General features: G+C 44.7%; 1 protein-coding gene and 1 non-coding gene across 24 annotated transcripts in view; both read right to left on the bottom strand.

Annotated features, from left to right (window-relative positions):
• Positions 1–353: 353 nt before the first annotated feature.
• Positions 354–13,854, bottom strand: part of PUM1 (pumilio RNA binding family member 1) — a 78,455-nt gene continuing 64,954 nt past the window's right edge. For 19 of the 23 annotated variants that reach the window (XM_087761162.1, XM_087761157.1, XM_087761165.1 and 16 more), the window contains 8 exons: positions 12,817–13,084; positions 12,147–12,276; positions 11,269–11,403; positions 9,741–9,878; positions 7,953–8,078; positions 6,827–6,948; positions 5,149–5,341; positions 354–2,146 (listed from right to left, as the gene is read on the bottom strand). In XM_087761162.1, the coding sequence (XP_087617288.1) occupies positions 2,015–2,146; positions 5,149–5,341; positions 6,827–6,948; positions 7,953–8,078; positions 9,741–9,878; positions 11,269–11,403; positions 12,147–12,276; positions 12,817–13,084 (1,244 nt within the window). In that variant the 3' untranslated portion in view covers positions 354–2,014. The remainder of the gene's footprint in view (positions 2,147–5,148; positions 5,342–6,826; positions 6,949–7,952; positions 8,079–9,740; positions 9,879–11,268; positions 11,404–12,146; positions 12,277–12,816; positions 13,085–13,854) is intronic. The other 4 variants (XM_087761158.1, XM_087761161.1, XM_087761164.1 and 1 more) reach the window with 3 other exon arrangements.
• Positions 4,730–4,815, bottom strand: LOC148055343 (small nucleolar RNA SNORD103/SNORD85). The gene has a single exon (XR_015705576.1). It is a non-coding gene; the product is annotated as a small nucleolar RNA SNORD103/SNORD85 (small nucleolar RNA).

Below are 13,854 nucleotides of genomic sequence, written 5' to 3'. Positions count from 1 at the left end.
GCAGGAGGGGAAGGGAGAGGCACCAGGGAAAGCCGCTCCCTGCCCCTTGCACAACCAGGAGAGGCTGGGGGGTTGCTCCCCTCCAACCGCTGCCCGGGGGACGGAGGCTGTGGGTGCGACGAGTTTGTACGGGCTCTGGATGTGCTCAAAGGGGAGAGGAATCCAAAATCCCAGGGCCCAGGCGGAGGGAGGGCAGGAGCGGGCGGCAGCCACAGAGCCGCGGTCGCTCCGCTCTTCCTTTCCCACCCGTAGCCGCTGCTCCGAGCGGACACGGCCGCCCTGCGATTAAAAAAGAGAGGCAAAGAGCCGCGGGGACGGCCCTCTCCCGAAGGCGTGCGAAGCAAACACAAAGCCAGATTCCAAAGTTCTGTATTTTTCAAAATAAAGATCACACGTTGTTTAGAGACAATCTACACAAGAGTTACAAAAAATAGTCGCCCAGGCATAAGCATACACAGGTTTGTTAATTATACACATATGGTTACAAGTGTGCTTGCAAAAAAGTTCATTGGAAATATACACAAGGCTCTGTAAATGTACACCGTGTAGTGTTACAATTCTATATTCAAACAAGGAAAATTGACAGTATGTTACATTCACTTACAAGTAGACAAAATGCAAAATACAGTTCATCTTCTGTACAAAAAGGGAAGGTGATTCACACTTTACAAGGTGAAAAGGGACTCTGATTGTAAGGAAAACTAGGGGGTTCTGTACTTTTGCACTTTCTGTTTCTTACTGTCACAAAATAAGCAAAACATTACTTTTTAAGATTCAAAAAAACACTATTTTGAACTGAATCATTTTTGTATAACATTTAGAAAGGATCGCTACTGTTCAACTAGGTGACAAATAAAACCAAGCATTTATTTGTTGTTTTTTTTTTTAAACATTAACTAGGCTGTATAAAGAGAACATTTCCTTCAAAAGAAAAAATTTACTTCTGGTTGAAATTACAATTTACAATATACAACACTATATGCTACGACCATAAAAGGTGTGAATATACACTGAAATGCACAGGTTTTGCTAATTCTTTTTTCTTACCAAAAAACGGGTTTATGTCGATTCAAACTTCTCCACATTTACATTACAGAGGTTTACAAATGTACAATTGTACAGTCAGAAGTATGTTCCACTACTAGGGTACATTATAGATACAGATCAGACATCAAAACAAGAAAATACTACAAATTTTTATATATGTAAAGTCTACACCAAGTATACACTATATATTTATAGAAGCAAGACCAAAGCCGAGTTGGATTTTTTTTTTTTTTTTTTTTCCCTCATGCTAAATAATCAAATTGTGTCTCTCAATGGTAACAGAACAAACAGAGGCGGCGGTAAGCCAGTCCACCCGCCCCGCGCTTTAAAAACTTTCTGGGCGTGTACGTTTTCTTCCCCAAAACGACAGCTAAGCTACCTCCTTTAGCATGTTCTACTCAAAAAAAAAAAAAAAAAAGGCAATTAAAAAGTTTCAAAAACTTATTTTTTTTTTTAAACTGAAGCTTTAGCGAGTTGAATTTTTTATTTATTTATTTATAAACAGCGTTAAATGCGGCGTTTGTGCCGTTTAACTAAAATTCAAACTTCTTGCTGACTTTTGACTAAAAGGAGAAAAAAAACAGGTATTTGCAAAAAAGGTGCCTGCAAGGCAGATGAATTAAAAACGGGTTTTTTTGTTTGTTTTCTTCAAACCAACCACCCTGAAAGTTTCCACATTTGGAATATAGATACAACAGTGAACAAAAATGTGGCCTTCCATGTACATTTGATACCTATGTACAAGTATTCTATACACCAGTAAAACAGCAGGGCAATTAGTTAATTAAAAAAAATAATTAGTACATGTTATGCATAATAAAATTAAAGAAATTTACAAAGGCTTTTCTTTTTTTCTTTTTTTAGCAGGTTAGCAACCATAAAACCTGTTCTAACTGTATACTGGAATATTGTCGGTTGCTGGTTGTAGATGCCGATGGCCAGTGAGCTCCTTCCCCGGTTCGCTGCCTCAAATGATCCCGTTCGGTGGTCCACAGATGGGCCCTAGGTCCACCCCGTTCTTCATGTAGTACTTCTCCAGCTTGGCCAGAATGTGTTTGCCGTAGGTGTATTTACGCAGGGTAGCGATGTGAGGCCGGATCTAGGAGATAAAAGAAGAGCGAGTGAAGGTTAGGAACCCGAATGACGGCCACGTCGATCCTGAGGGAGCTCTGGGTACCGGACGGTCAGGGTGCCGGCCACCAGCAGAAGACCACAAAAATGCTTGAAATATTAAAGTGCCATTTGCTGTAATCACCTCAATTACGGTGAATCAGGCTAATGTTCCCTAACTCCCTGAAGCTATTTTTAGGAAGAACTTCTGGTCAAGCAGGTGGCATCGTTTTGAGCCATATTACTGGAATCCAGTTGGATTCGAGCGTGTGGGCGACTACAAGGCTTTGTCCCAAGAGCGGAGGCTGGAAGGACGCGAGCCCTGGGTGCTCGAGCTTCCCAAGGGTGCCCTGACACCCTGCCCCAGCCCGGGGCAGACACGCTAAGGCAGAAAAGGCATCGGAGGGGTCTAGCTTTTGCTGAACGTGAGCAGGATCTTCTGCCTCCTTCCAGGCTACAGGCTGAACTTCAACAAACCGCTAAAAAAGCCCGAAAGAGTTGCTGGTATGAATTTCAGCGGTCTATTCGAAAGAGCTACTAGGAGAGGTATGCAGCGTTCCTGGGCTGAACAGCAGTTTCATTTCGGAACCCGACAACTAAAATATTTATTTTAAGCAGAGGAGAGGTCTGCGGAAGCAATCTTCACCCGCTCGCACCGCTTCACAGTAAAAGTCGCTGTACTAACGACTGCAGCCAGAGGAAAACCGCCTTTACTGCCAGAGCACCCGAGCAAGGAAAGCCGGTTGTGTTGTAGTAACATCATTATGCTGCTGAAATTCTCCTGGACAGTTTCAGAGAAAGGAGACGTAAGAGCAATTCATTTTCCTTCCTAGATGAGAAATATCCCACCCCACCAGCACGTTCCTTCAGTAACGCAATTACAACGGACTTGCTACTCTGCGGTGGAGGCCGCGGACAGGGCGAGGGAGCGGGCAGACCGCGATGTGCCGCACGCCCCGCTCCTCGGGCAGATCCATCACCGTCACTGCCTGAGCCAGCACTGGCCGTAAAGCTCCCATGGGAAACCCATCCCAAGCGCAGCCTAAACAAGCAGCTCAGCCTCTAACCGTTTAAAACCCTATTTCAGTTCAAGGACCCATCTCGTAATAATCATAAATGGATGCCTTGGCCCTCCCCGCATCCCATTTCCGAGAAGGGCTGACTGCTGCTCTCAGGTTAAGGAGAAGAAAAGCTCCCCGGGTCCAGCAGTTCAGTCGTTGTTCCATCTTCATTTCTAACCTTTTTCTTTTTTTAACTGATAGAACTGACTATTGAAATTACTTTCCAATATTTTTTAAAAATAAAAGTGCCGTCTTTAACAATAACACAAACTGCTTGTTTGTACTCATCGCAATTTTCACAATCCACAAGCAACAGTCGATACACCCAATTTTCCCCGGCTTTCATTCAGCTCGATAACGTAGCTGAAATCTTCAGTCAGTCCTATTTAGCTGTCATCCCAGTTCTATTTTTGACATCCACACTGATAACCTAATTAGCATTTGATTCAAAAGACTTTGCTTGACAGCAGAAAGAACATGTCAGTGAAGATCATTCATATATATATATATTTTTTTTTAATATATACATATCTATATATAGATTGGGAAAGCTACAGGTCATTCTGCTACAGTTAAACTGCATATATCCCTTGCCATACATTTCTATTTAATTATCTTTTTAAGTTCTTTTGGACTAATACAGATTTTGGTTTAAAAGAACTACTCTGAATGATTCCTAAACCTCAGAATTAATCTCCCTGGAGATTCTTTCAGCTGCCTGTATGTAGTTTCCATACTGATCAACTGCCTTGTGTAGGTAAAAGTCAGCTCCCTTACACAGATAACACCCACTTCTTTTTACAGAAAAATCGCTCGGTCCATTTTACTCAAGGATTCTTAAATACACTTGATTTCTTTGGGATTTGAATACCTGACACTCCTCACAGTTCCTCTTAAAAATAAACAAACATGGGGTTTTCCAAGCCAGCATTAGTCAGTATTTTATTTCTAATAAGAGGTCTAGCTATAGCTACTATTTTTCACAAAGTAACAGACCCTAAAACATGTGACTGAAGAAGATAATCTCAGTTTCACTGCATGTTTAAAAGCATATTTTTTTCCATTCATTACAACTACAAAGGCCCACAAATGTGACCTTTAAAAGCAGGAAAATGAAGACATCACCTGATTTTTAGAGCTTCCTGCCCTTGGGGCAGCAGGCATATAGCCTTGGGAGGTAGGACTGGCAGCGACGCACAGTTAATTCCAAAGCGTCTTCATTTTTGACAACTATTAAGTCCTGAAACTGTTGTGCATTCAAACGCTGCAGCACAATGCTAAACCGTGGAAGTCCCTCATCAAAACCGTATTCAAAACTGAGCGACAGAGAACGTGATTAATGGCTGCCGGCGCAGACGCTACCGCAAGACGCCCCGCGCGCGCGGTGCCAGCAGCCAGCCCGACTGTCCCGACCGGGGCTGTAAAGCGGGGACGTGAAGCGACAGGGCAGCGCCGGCAGCCCTCAGAAACGCAACCAGCGGGTCCACGCTCGGGCTTCGGGCGCGTTGAGGTCTGGCTCGGCTCCACTGAGCGCATAGAGCTGCTCTCATCAGCAAACGCTGTTCTCAGTGAGGGCAAGCGTGTCGTCATCGCCAGACCTTCGGAGGGTCCCTCGCAAGGCACCAACCCGAAGGCGCTGCTGCAGTAAGTCTCGGTGGTTTTGAGCAGCGTTTGCTATGCCGTGAGTGCAGAACTAGGTTACTAGGTCAGAAGAGGTTGCTAGAAGCAACCAGCTAGCTTTAAGTCCAAACAGCATCTCGTTATTTCACATTTTCATATTTCAGCTACTATTGAAATATGCAACTTTGAAATACCTCCATCGTGGGGAAATTCTAATGGCAAAAGCAATCATCTCAGCCTTATTTTCTCTCCACGACCAGTGTGGCAGTGACAAGCCTTACATCCTTATCAATCGATGGCAGCTGCTTACCTTGTGCATGACAATCTTCCGCTGAGCTGGCTCTGCCACATCGATCATCTTCTGTACCACGTAGTTGGCGTACTGATCTTTCATCATGGTGTATAAGGCACTGTGAGGGCCATCATTCATAGTGCACACCTCATCGATCAACATGGCACGCTCCGTACGGGAGGCGTGAGTAACGCATTTCTCCACCACGTTGCTGCAACAATAAGAGAAGGACAATCTGTGAGCACGCAACATCTCCACCGGGCTCTCGCATTCAACCCCAAGGAGATCTCTCGTGCTTCTAGCAAGGGCAGACCATTTGGGAGAGACGTACGTGCTGGCACAGGAGTTCAGCAATGTGAAACAGAAGGGCAGTCCAAGGAACCTGGGATCTGAGTGGGAATTTGGGTAAAGGACCAGTTCAGGTTTTATTTCACCCAAATTTGTACAACTCTACAATGATGCTGTATTTGAGATCAGCGTCTGTTCTCATAGCATGCCCATCGGAGAAACAGATGAGTTGTTCTTTGTTTGGTTTTCTCAGTACTGGAGCTTGATGGGAACGGAGGTCCAAGGTTAGAACAACAGGGAAATGCTTATTCAGGAACGAAGATCTTAGCAGAGGCAGAGAACTTCCAAAATTCCTGAATATATTAGATGACTAGCCTCGGCTCTCCAGAGAGCCAAGTTAAATAGGATATAGGAAAGGGGACAGAGAGTTTTGCTAGTCTTATCTTCTGCATCCCTGACTGAATCACAAAATCACCAAGCGGTTTGCCACAACTCGTGCTCAGCTCAGGGGACATCCTACACTAATTAACGCTCCATCTGGAAAGAGGTTTAGAAAAAAAGAGCAAGGCAAGTCAGGGAGGAAGAACCTGAAATAATAACATTAAGACCATGCTCTTCTAATTCTTGTTAATGTTACACTTCCCTTGTGTCCGTAAGTATTAAAGCACTATTTTACTAATTGTAAAAAGGTGAGAATATTAAGCCTTTGAAGAGCTCAGCCTTCATGTTCAAATGGCTAGAAACACACACAAAAGGAATTTACAGATGTGGGAAGTATTACTTCATCTTGACATCCACTAAGGCACCTGGATTTTGCTCCTACCCACGTGTAGCTCTGCAGCATCTGGACTAACAACCTTGGACTGCTGCGGCTTCCCTAGGAGGATATCATTAGGCATGCCTCAAAAAAGGACTGCGAGACTTAGCATACCGAAAGCACAGATTCTTTGGTGAAAAGTGGGATGAAAACAAATTGTTGCTACATTGATTTTCCAAACTCCCTTGTGGCTTGACACAGCATCCCAGAGGCAGCGAAATGCTCTTCTGGCACGTTGTTATCCAAGGCATAGTGACCACTTAAAAAACACCAAAACAAAACAAAAAAACCCAACACACACAAAAACTCTTGGTCAAGTTCAGGAACCTGGATTAGAGCTACTCTTCCACATCTTCATCCTCCTTCATTACAAGTACAACTTACCTTGCCAGTCACTCATTACAAGTAAAACTTACCTTGCCAGCCACTCATCCCAGTTTACAAGCAGTTATAAATAGCACTCTGTTGTTAAGCGAAAAGTTAAGTTTCACCTCCTTTCACCTACCTACACCCCACCCCTAACTCTTCTGCAACTCTAGCACGTGTCCATGCTCCCACGGGGCGTGGAGACTTTAAGGAACAAATTCATACCTAGCAAATTTATGTTGACTCAACACGAGCACGTTGCCTCTAATTTCTGCTACAATCTTGCTCTTATCCTCAGGCCGACCATGTTCTAGTACATGCTGGATAACATAGTTCCCATACTGATCCTGTTTGAGAGACAGCAGAAGTGTGTGATAAAACGTGGACAGGAACCATTAATATCAAACTAGTTCCCAATGTGCATTAAGACTTACAAACTTGAACTAAACACTAATTAAAATATCTACTGTATAAATCATGTAAATACTTTCTACTTCTACAGAAATGTGCATTCTAGAGTTTTACCAGGAGGTAAGATACTACATCTTTGTACCAATTATAAAACTCAAAACAATTTCCTTGAACATGAAATGTCAATACTCTGCTTATTTCAAGTTTCTTTGCTTTCTCCAGGTTCAAACATACTAAATCACACATCCTGTAAGGCTGTGCCAGGGTTCTAGCTACGGGAGACTGTCCTTATGCATGTTCATACTCCGAATGTCTGTATATTCGGATCACAAGATACGTATTTTCCCTGCTCACGATACCAGAGGCATGACCCGATGCCTCGCCTCCGTGCCCAACCTCTTCCCACTTCCCATGTGCTAAATACGTGCGCATACAGGACGGGGTCCATTTGCTGTTATATCCATTGTGCCCCAACAGCAGAATCCTAGAAAAACAAGTTCCTGGAAGGACTGCAAGGAAGAGGAAAGGCAGCCAGGAAGGAGATGTGCGTAAAAACAACACATGTTAAGAACCCCAATTACCTGGCATTTTCTTTTCCTAGAAGTAATCAGCTCTTCGCATCAACTCCCTTAAGACCGTACTTGCACTGTAACTTCTGGAGTGAAGCGTCAGGACGTGCACCCCCCTCAATACTTACGATCCTTTTCAAAAAGGAAAGTAACTACAACTTTGATACCTGCTGGATATCTGCACATAGCCAAAACAAGTCCCGGTCTGCCACGTTCCTTCCCATTCCTCCTCAGGAACAGAATCCCTGTGTTCAGATGACCCCAGCAGCACTACAGCCGCAGTGCCAAATAGGCTGCCAAGAGCTTTCCTAGCACAAAGCAGTAACCAAGAAACATCTCATAGCACCCGCATTCCCCCTTCCCACACTGACCTGAACAAGCTGCTCGGTGTGTTGGTGAAGTTCCTCCAAGATGGGAAGGGTCTGCTCAGGAAGACAGTGCTCGAGGATCCTCTGGATCACACGACAGCCATAGGGATGCGTAGACAAGGCAAAAACCTGCGTTCAACAAAGACAGGCAAGCACAGGCAGCAACGCCTCTGTTAGTCTTTGTCAATCCTAGAAACCTTTCGGAATTAAATGAACACACGGTGGTTTGTCCCGGGCATGGTAGGTAACGTCAGCTTGCAGCACGGCAGCTCCAGACAGCGTAAACCCAAACTGGAAACATCTGCTCCCCACCGCCACAGGAGCAGCTGGGTGATGGCAGGCACATCACAGCCCTGCCTGTGCTTCAGCTTCCCCATTCATGGGACAGGAAAACAAACGGTAAAGCCTCTTGATTAATAAGAGCAACACTGGGACAGCCAAGCATTATTAGAAGCTGTGTTAAAAAACGGTTTCAGAAGAATAAATCCAGCACACTGTTTGCCAGCTACCTGTTTTAAGCTACGTAAGAAATGGTATGAACCAGAAAGGTTAAAAATGCTCAGCAAAGGATTTTCCTCGACTATTTGGATTTGTTTAAAAGCCTTAACTGTGCTTAGGAGAAGTGACAACAGAGAACCTTCTTTCTCATTTCTAACGGATTACCAAATCTGTTGGTTAAGAACACGACACATTTCAGCATCGCTTCACAGTTTTCCGTCTAAAGCACAGAGTCCTATTTGGTTGCTTAAAATTAACAAAAGCAGCAAATCCAAGCACTGAAGTTAAATTGACAGTCTACAAATTTTTAATAACTATTGAGTAAACTGTGCAGGAAAGCCGGACTTGAAGTGCAATTAACTGCAGAAGAATAGTCTTGAGGTGATAAGTTTAATCTTTCATAGGAAAGTTCAGATGAAACTGGGACGGCTGGTCAAAGAAACGTCAGTGCCATCAACCAAGTTCCCAGAGGCATTTCTGCCTCACCTAACTCCCTAGTGGAAGGTGCAAAGCTAAACTCTAACCAGCAAATCTGCTGAGCAAGTTTCCAGCTAGAATCCTGCTTGTTTTGACATAGCCAAGCAAGTCCCCACTCTCACAGCTGTTCCAGGAGCAGCCAAACTAATAAAGCCTGGTTCCTGCTATAAAAACCCCGGGCTATCCTCACATCCCCACGGCAAAACCCTCAATACTTCAAAGCCCCCCTCCAAAGCCAATTAAGTTGAAGCTGGAAACGCCTAAACCAGCGGTTTTGTAATGGAAGACGAGCTGACTAGAGGCAGAATAAAGCCAGCTACGCAATTAATATCCAGGGCATCAGCTCAGGAGGATACCAAGGAAAAACTGGGAGAATGAAGCACAAGTAACTGCCCTTCTCTAGGTGAAACTCATGTTTTTCCCCTGGGCCAAGACCCTCGGGAAACAGCAGTCCTCTAAGCCATCCTCACAGAGAGGATCATAATGAATTTTACTATACCCATCACAAAACTCTGCTCACCACCCTTACTATGAAGATGGATTACTGAGAAACTTGTTTTCCCCTCCATCAGCCAAAAAATACTTGCTGTTCCAGGAAAACAGATTTTTGCAAGGATGCTTTACTGTGATATACCTGCACAAAAACAGTAACCGAGACATGACCAAAGTGTTTCCAGGCTCCCTAACACTTTCAACGGATGCTTGCTAACATTTCAAATTCAAAATATTTGAACAAGTTACAGCCACTGTCACGCTATTCAAAGCAACATATAAGAATAAAAGGAATTAGAGTCAGTATCTTGGTTAAGGACTTACCTGTCCCTTAAACGCATCAATGATAAACTGCAGGGACTGAGGCTGCACACACTCAATACACTTCTGCACCACATGATTACCGTTCTGGTCTTTCACGCACTTCAGGACATGGCCATCCAACTCCCGTACCATCTCATTCTATTAGGAGGAGAGAAAGACAAACAGAAAGCACCACCAGGATTCACGGCTGATAAATGCAAAGTTTTCACTGCTAAACGTGGTAACGAATATGGAAGGTATGAAGGATGCGCTGATGTCTTTCAAACTGAAAGTTTTCCAGTGGCCAAGTGCTGAGATGAAGCCTGCTGTGCTACAGAAACCACCAAGAAAAATGCTAGTACAAAATGAAGATGAAGCACTCATTTCATGAAACGAGTGCCCTCTTACAAGGTAAGTATCCAAATTTAAGAAATTGTGCTGATACACAACTTTACTGTGCATCTCCATTCCCTCCTCTGCTCCCCCGAAAGAGAAAGCAAGCTAAAACGCCCAAACTTCACCAACTTCTCAGGTATCACCTTCATATGTCACTAAAATGGGGTCCGCACGGGGATAAGAACTTGCTAGTGTTTTACATAGGCAAGGTGATATTGCATGATAACTAAGGAAACCGAGAAGATAAGGTTTAGATATGACTAAAATAACACACATGCAGGCCACAAGATTCACAATCAGAAAACAGAGAATGACAGTTTGGGGGGAATTTAATGACATTACAAAATTGGCCAAGTTCGGTTTTGCAACTCATACAAAACCAGGCATTTCAGGAGTACAGCGTACTCAAAAACACCATTCTGGAAGAAGACAGCCAGTAAATCCTCGGACCAGAAGTGCCGGAGTTTGGGCCACCACCCCCGCCCTGCTGACCAGTATCTCACCAGCTCAGCCCAGGCTCGACCTAAAGGGAATGGGCATTCCTAAAGCCCGTTTCAGTTTTTTAATTCAATAACCTACATTGAGATTCTCGTATTACGATTCCCAACACCTTTATTAGCTAGCTTGCCTAGCGTATTTTTCATCTTAATTCATTGTTCATAAAACCCTAGAGGAATTCCTTTATTAATGAGCTTTGAGCGGGACTCTGGCTATCACCCACGTCTCTCCAACGCCAGGCGCGACGGGACAGGAACTAGGAGCTCCTCGTACGCCTCACTGCAGGAAAGTGGAATACTGACCCACATATCAAAGCAGTGATAGCTCAGCGAATATTAAAGGCAAAACTCTGGCACTGCTTCCTTCAAGGGATTTAAAAGTATCTTCTAATTCACTATCGTTCTCAGTTTCCCCTACGTACATCATCTGATTTCAGGGAATTAACAGAGAACCATTACCAGTTAAGTGGAACGAGGATATAACTGAGGCCCAAGAATGGTGTCACCAACTTATCACGCACATAAAACGTACCAAAACCATGCTATAAACCAAACCAAAAGAACACCAGCCACAAGAGGAACAGAAGGTCGCAGTTCAGGTCACCAAACGGCAAGGAACGTTAAACATCAAGAAGAAAGTTAAAATTGAAACTTACAATTACCTGCTGGTCTGGGGGAATAAACTCAAGGGCCTTCTGGATCACCCTGCAGCCGTACATCTGCAGAGCCAGGGACAGAACGTGCCCACGGATACGTTCTGCCAAGGCTAACTTCTGTTCCAGGCTGCCAAACTGGGAAGATGAAAACCAATCACTACAAGCACAAAACCCTCAGGTGGCCAAGCGGCACAGCAGCCCTCCCACGCCGAAGTGTGGAACAAGAAACACTGTGCCTACTGAAATGAAAGAAAACACCAACCACGCCTCAATGGATGCGAACAGGCACAAGCCCGACGCCTGCGGTGTGTCTGTCAGATATGCCTGAGACGTGGAGCAAACTCCAGAGTCAGAGGCGGTGGAGCCACCAGGGTGACACGTGCCCGTTCACTAACCCTGGACAGGGCTGGTATAAAATTACCGGATAAAAGAACCACCAAGGCTTGGTGGAGAAAGAACAGACCAGTTTCAAGAGGGAGAGATGGGCGTCTGCCCAACCTCCTGGTATGAAAACACAACACTTTCTTCCAGTGGATGCTCTTCACCGGAAAAGTTTCTTTTGTTCCTAAACATGTGAGTACTGACAGCTCAGCCCAGCATCCCTGAGAGGTCTCGGTGGACCTACACCTCCTGGGTAGGTTGCTATTTATTCCTACAACTTTTGCATCTCAAAGCAAAGCGTTACTTTTCACATTAATCTTTGAGTCCCACGCCTCAGTCACCCCAACAGGACTGAGGCAGCAGCTTGTGGGGAGGAGACGACATCCCTGTTGACAGTTATCCATCGTTTTAGGCAAACAGAAGGGTTTCTACGAGCTCATCCAATACCTCAGGACAGCAGGCATCTGAGTAAGACTTGCAGGGAAATGCAGACTTACCTCAAAGAACTTCTGGATGACGTAATTTCCAAATACATCGACCATCAACTGATAAGCTGCCTGGAGGATCTCGTTGAACACAAGCTGACGTTCTGCTGGGGTAGCACGCTCCAGTTTCAGCTGAATAAACCTGAAAAACAGGGCTGGTGTGATGCCACTGGCATATATGCCCCCAACGCATTTGTTAATACAAACCCATTCAAAAGCTTCATACACTGAGCTCTTACAAAACACAAATCTTCAAAACACAGCTGCCCTATCCAGCTATCCGAAACCGCGGGTGGTCGCAGCCATGAGGCCCATGGCCACACGTCATTGTGGGTACCCCAAAAATCTCTGCATTCCAAGCAAAGCGGATCTCGGTAGAATAATACAGCAAGGTCTCGCGTCCAGGCGGCTCTTTAAAAGGAGTTAAGCTATGCCAGTGGGACTAGCAAGCAAATTACGAAGCAAGCAAGCTCCTCTTTAGAGGAGGGACTCCTGCTATCAGCATTTGTACCCAAACAATCTTTCAAAAAGAAGGGTCAGAACGTTACACTACTTGGCTTTTCACACCTCCTTTTCCCTGTTCTGCCTCTTTGCTTCAGGACGTGATGCAAACTGCAAACGAGCCTAACTCAAAGAGCAGCGGTCCCAAAAGCTTCCCACAGCGCAAAGTTTTTAATCCCACCTGGATCCATGCTGATCTTGGGAGAACTCCATGATGTGACCAGCAATCTCCCTCAGCTGTAAATTAGGGTACCGGTTATTGCGAAAGTCTTCAAGCAGCCTGCTTCGGCCAGAGGGCATAACGTCAGACATCCCATAGCGCAAGCGAGATGAAGGGAAGAGCGTACTGCTGGGGCTGAAGAGGCTGGAGGCACTGCTTGCGCTGCGGTACTTGGCTTCAGCTCCAGGAGCAGCAGAGATGTAACGGCCACTCCCATTCGTGAGCCCTCCTGCGAGTCATAAGAACAAGGGTATTTCACAAAATGAAATAAAGCGGCCGAGGGATTCATCTACAACCTGTGCCTGCCGTTTCACTTCTAATCACTCCTTTTCCACCGAGGTGGGTTTCTGACATGGTTCGGCTAGGAAGTATTCTCAACTAAGCTGAGGGAGCTGCCCCCCCAAATGATTTAGATGAGGACGTGTTCGAGCGCAGTTCCTTAGCGTGGCACCGTTGTATTGTTAGGATCAGCTACAGATTCAGCAAAGAACAGACTGTACCAACTTCTGTTCCTCACTCTGTGTCGAAACCATCTAAAACAGATGAATTGTCAATTCCACCACTTGCTAACTTGCTGTTTCTAATTACCTGATCCTCCATCCTCCGGTTTTTTTTCCACCTATCCTGCTGCCGTGCAAAGGACTGATTTAAAAGCAGCATACTGAGGGCGGGGACAGAATTAAGACAAAACTAGATAAGAAAAAGGCAGCAAGACGCAAGTACAAAAATTCTGGATATAAGAACCAAATCACTATTAAATACAGGTAAATACCAATGAATTAAAAACAATAAATAAATACTTTAAAAAACCCTGTGCTTTCACAAATGCCCCAAAGATTTTTATCCACATTAAGACAGCTGCTGAGTTACCCAGTAACAGGTATGGGGAGCAGGTAATGCTTCATCACAAAGCTAGCAAACTGCCAGTGTTGATAGGAACCAACTTAAACCTTGAAACGCTGTTTCCTTGCCTGTAATTTCTCGAAATTTGCTTCCGAG

This window comes from Nipponia nippon, unplaced genomic scaffold (assembly GCF_047370975.1).
Source record: "Nipponia nippon isolate SJK-2023a ecotype South Korea unplaced genomic scaffold, ASM4737097v1 scaffold_23, whole genome shotgun sequence".
Taxonomy (NCBI): Eukaryota; Metazoa; Chordata; class Aves; order Pelecaniformes; family Threskiornithidae; genus Nipponia; species Nipponia nippon.
Note: the sequence above shows the minus strand (reverse complement) of the source record. Positions and strands in the feature narration are given on the sequence as shown.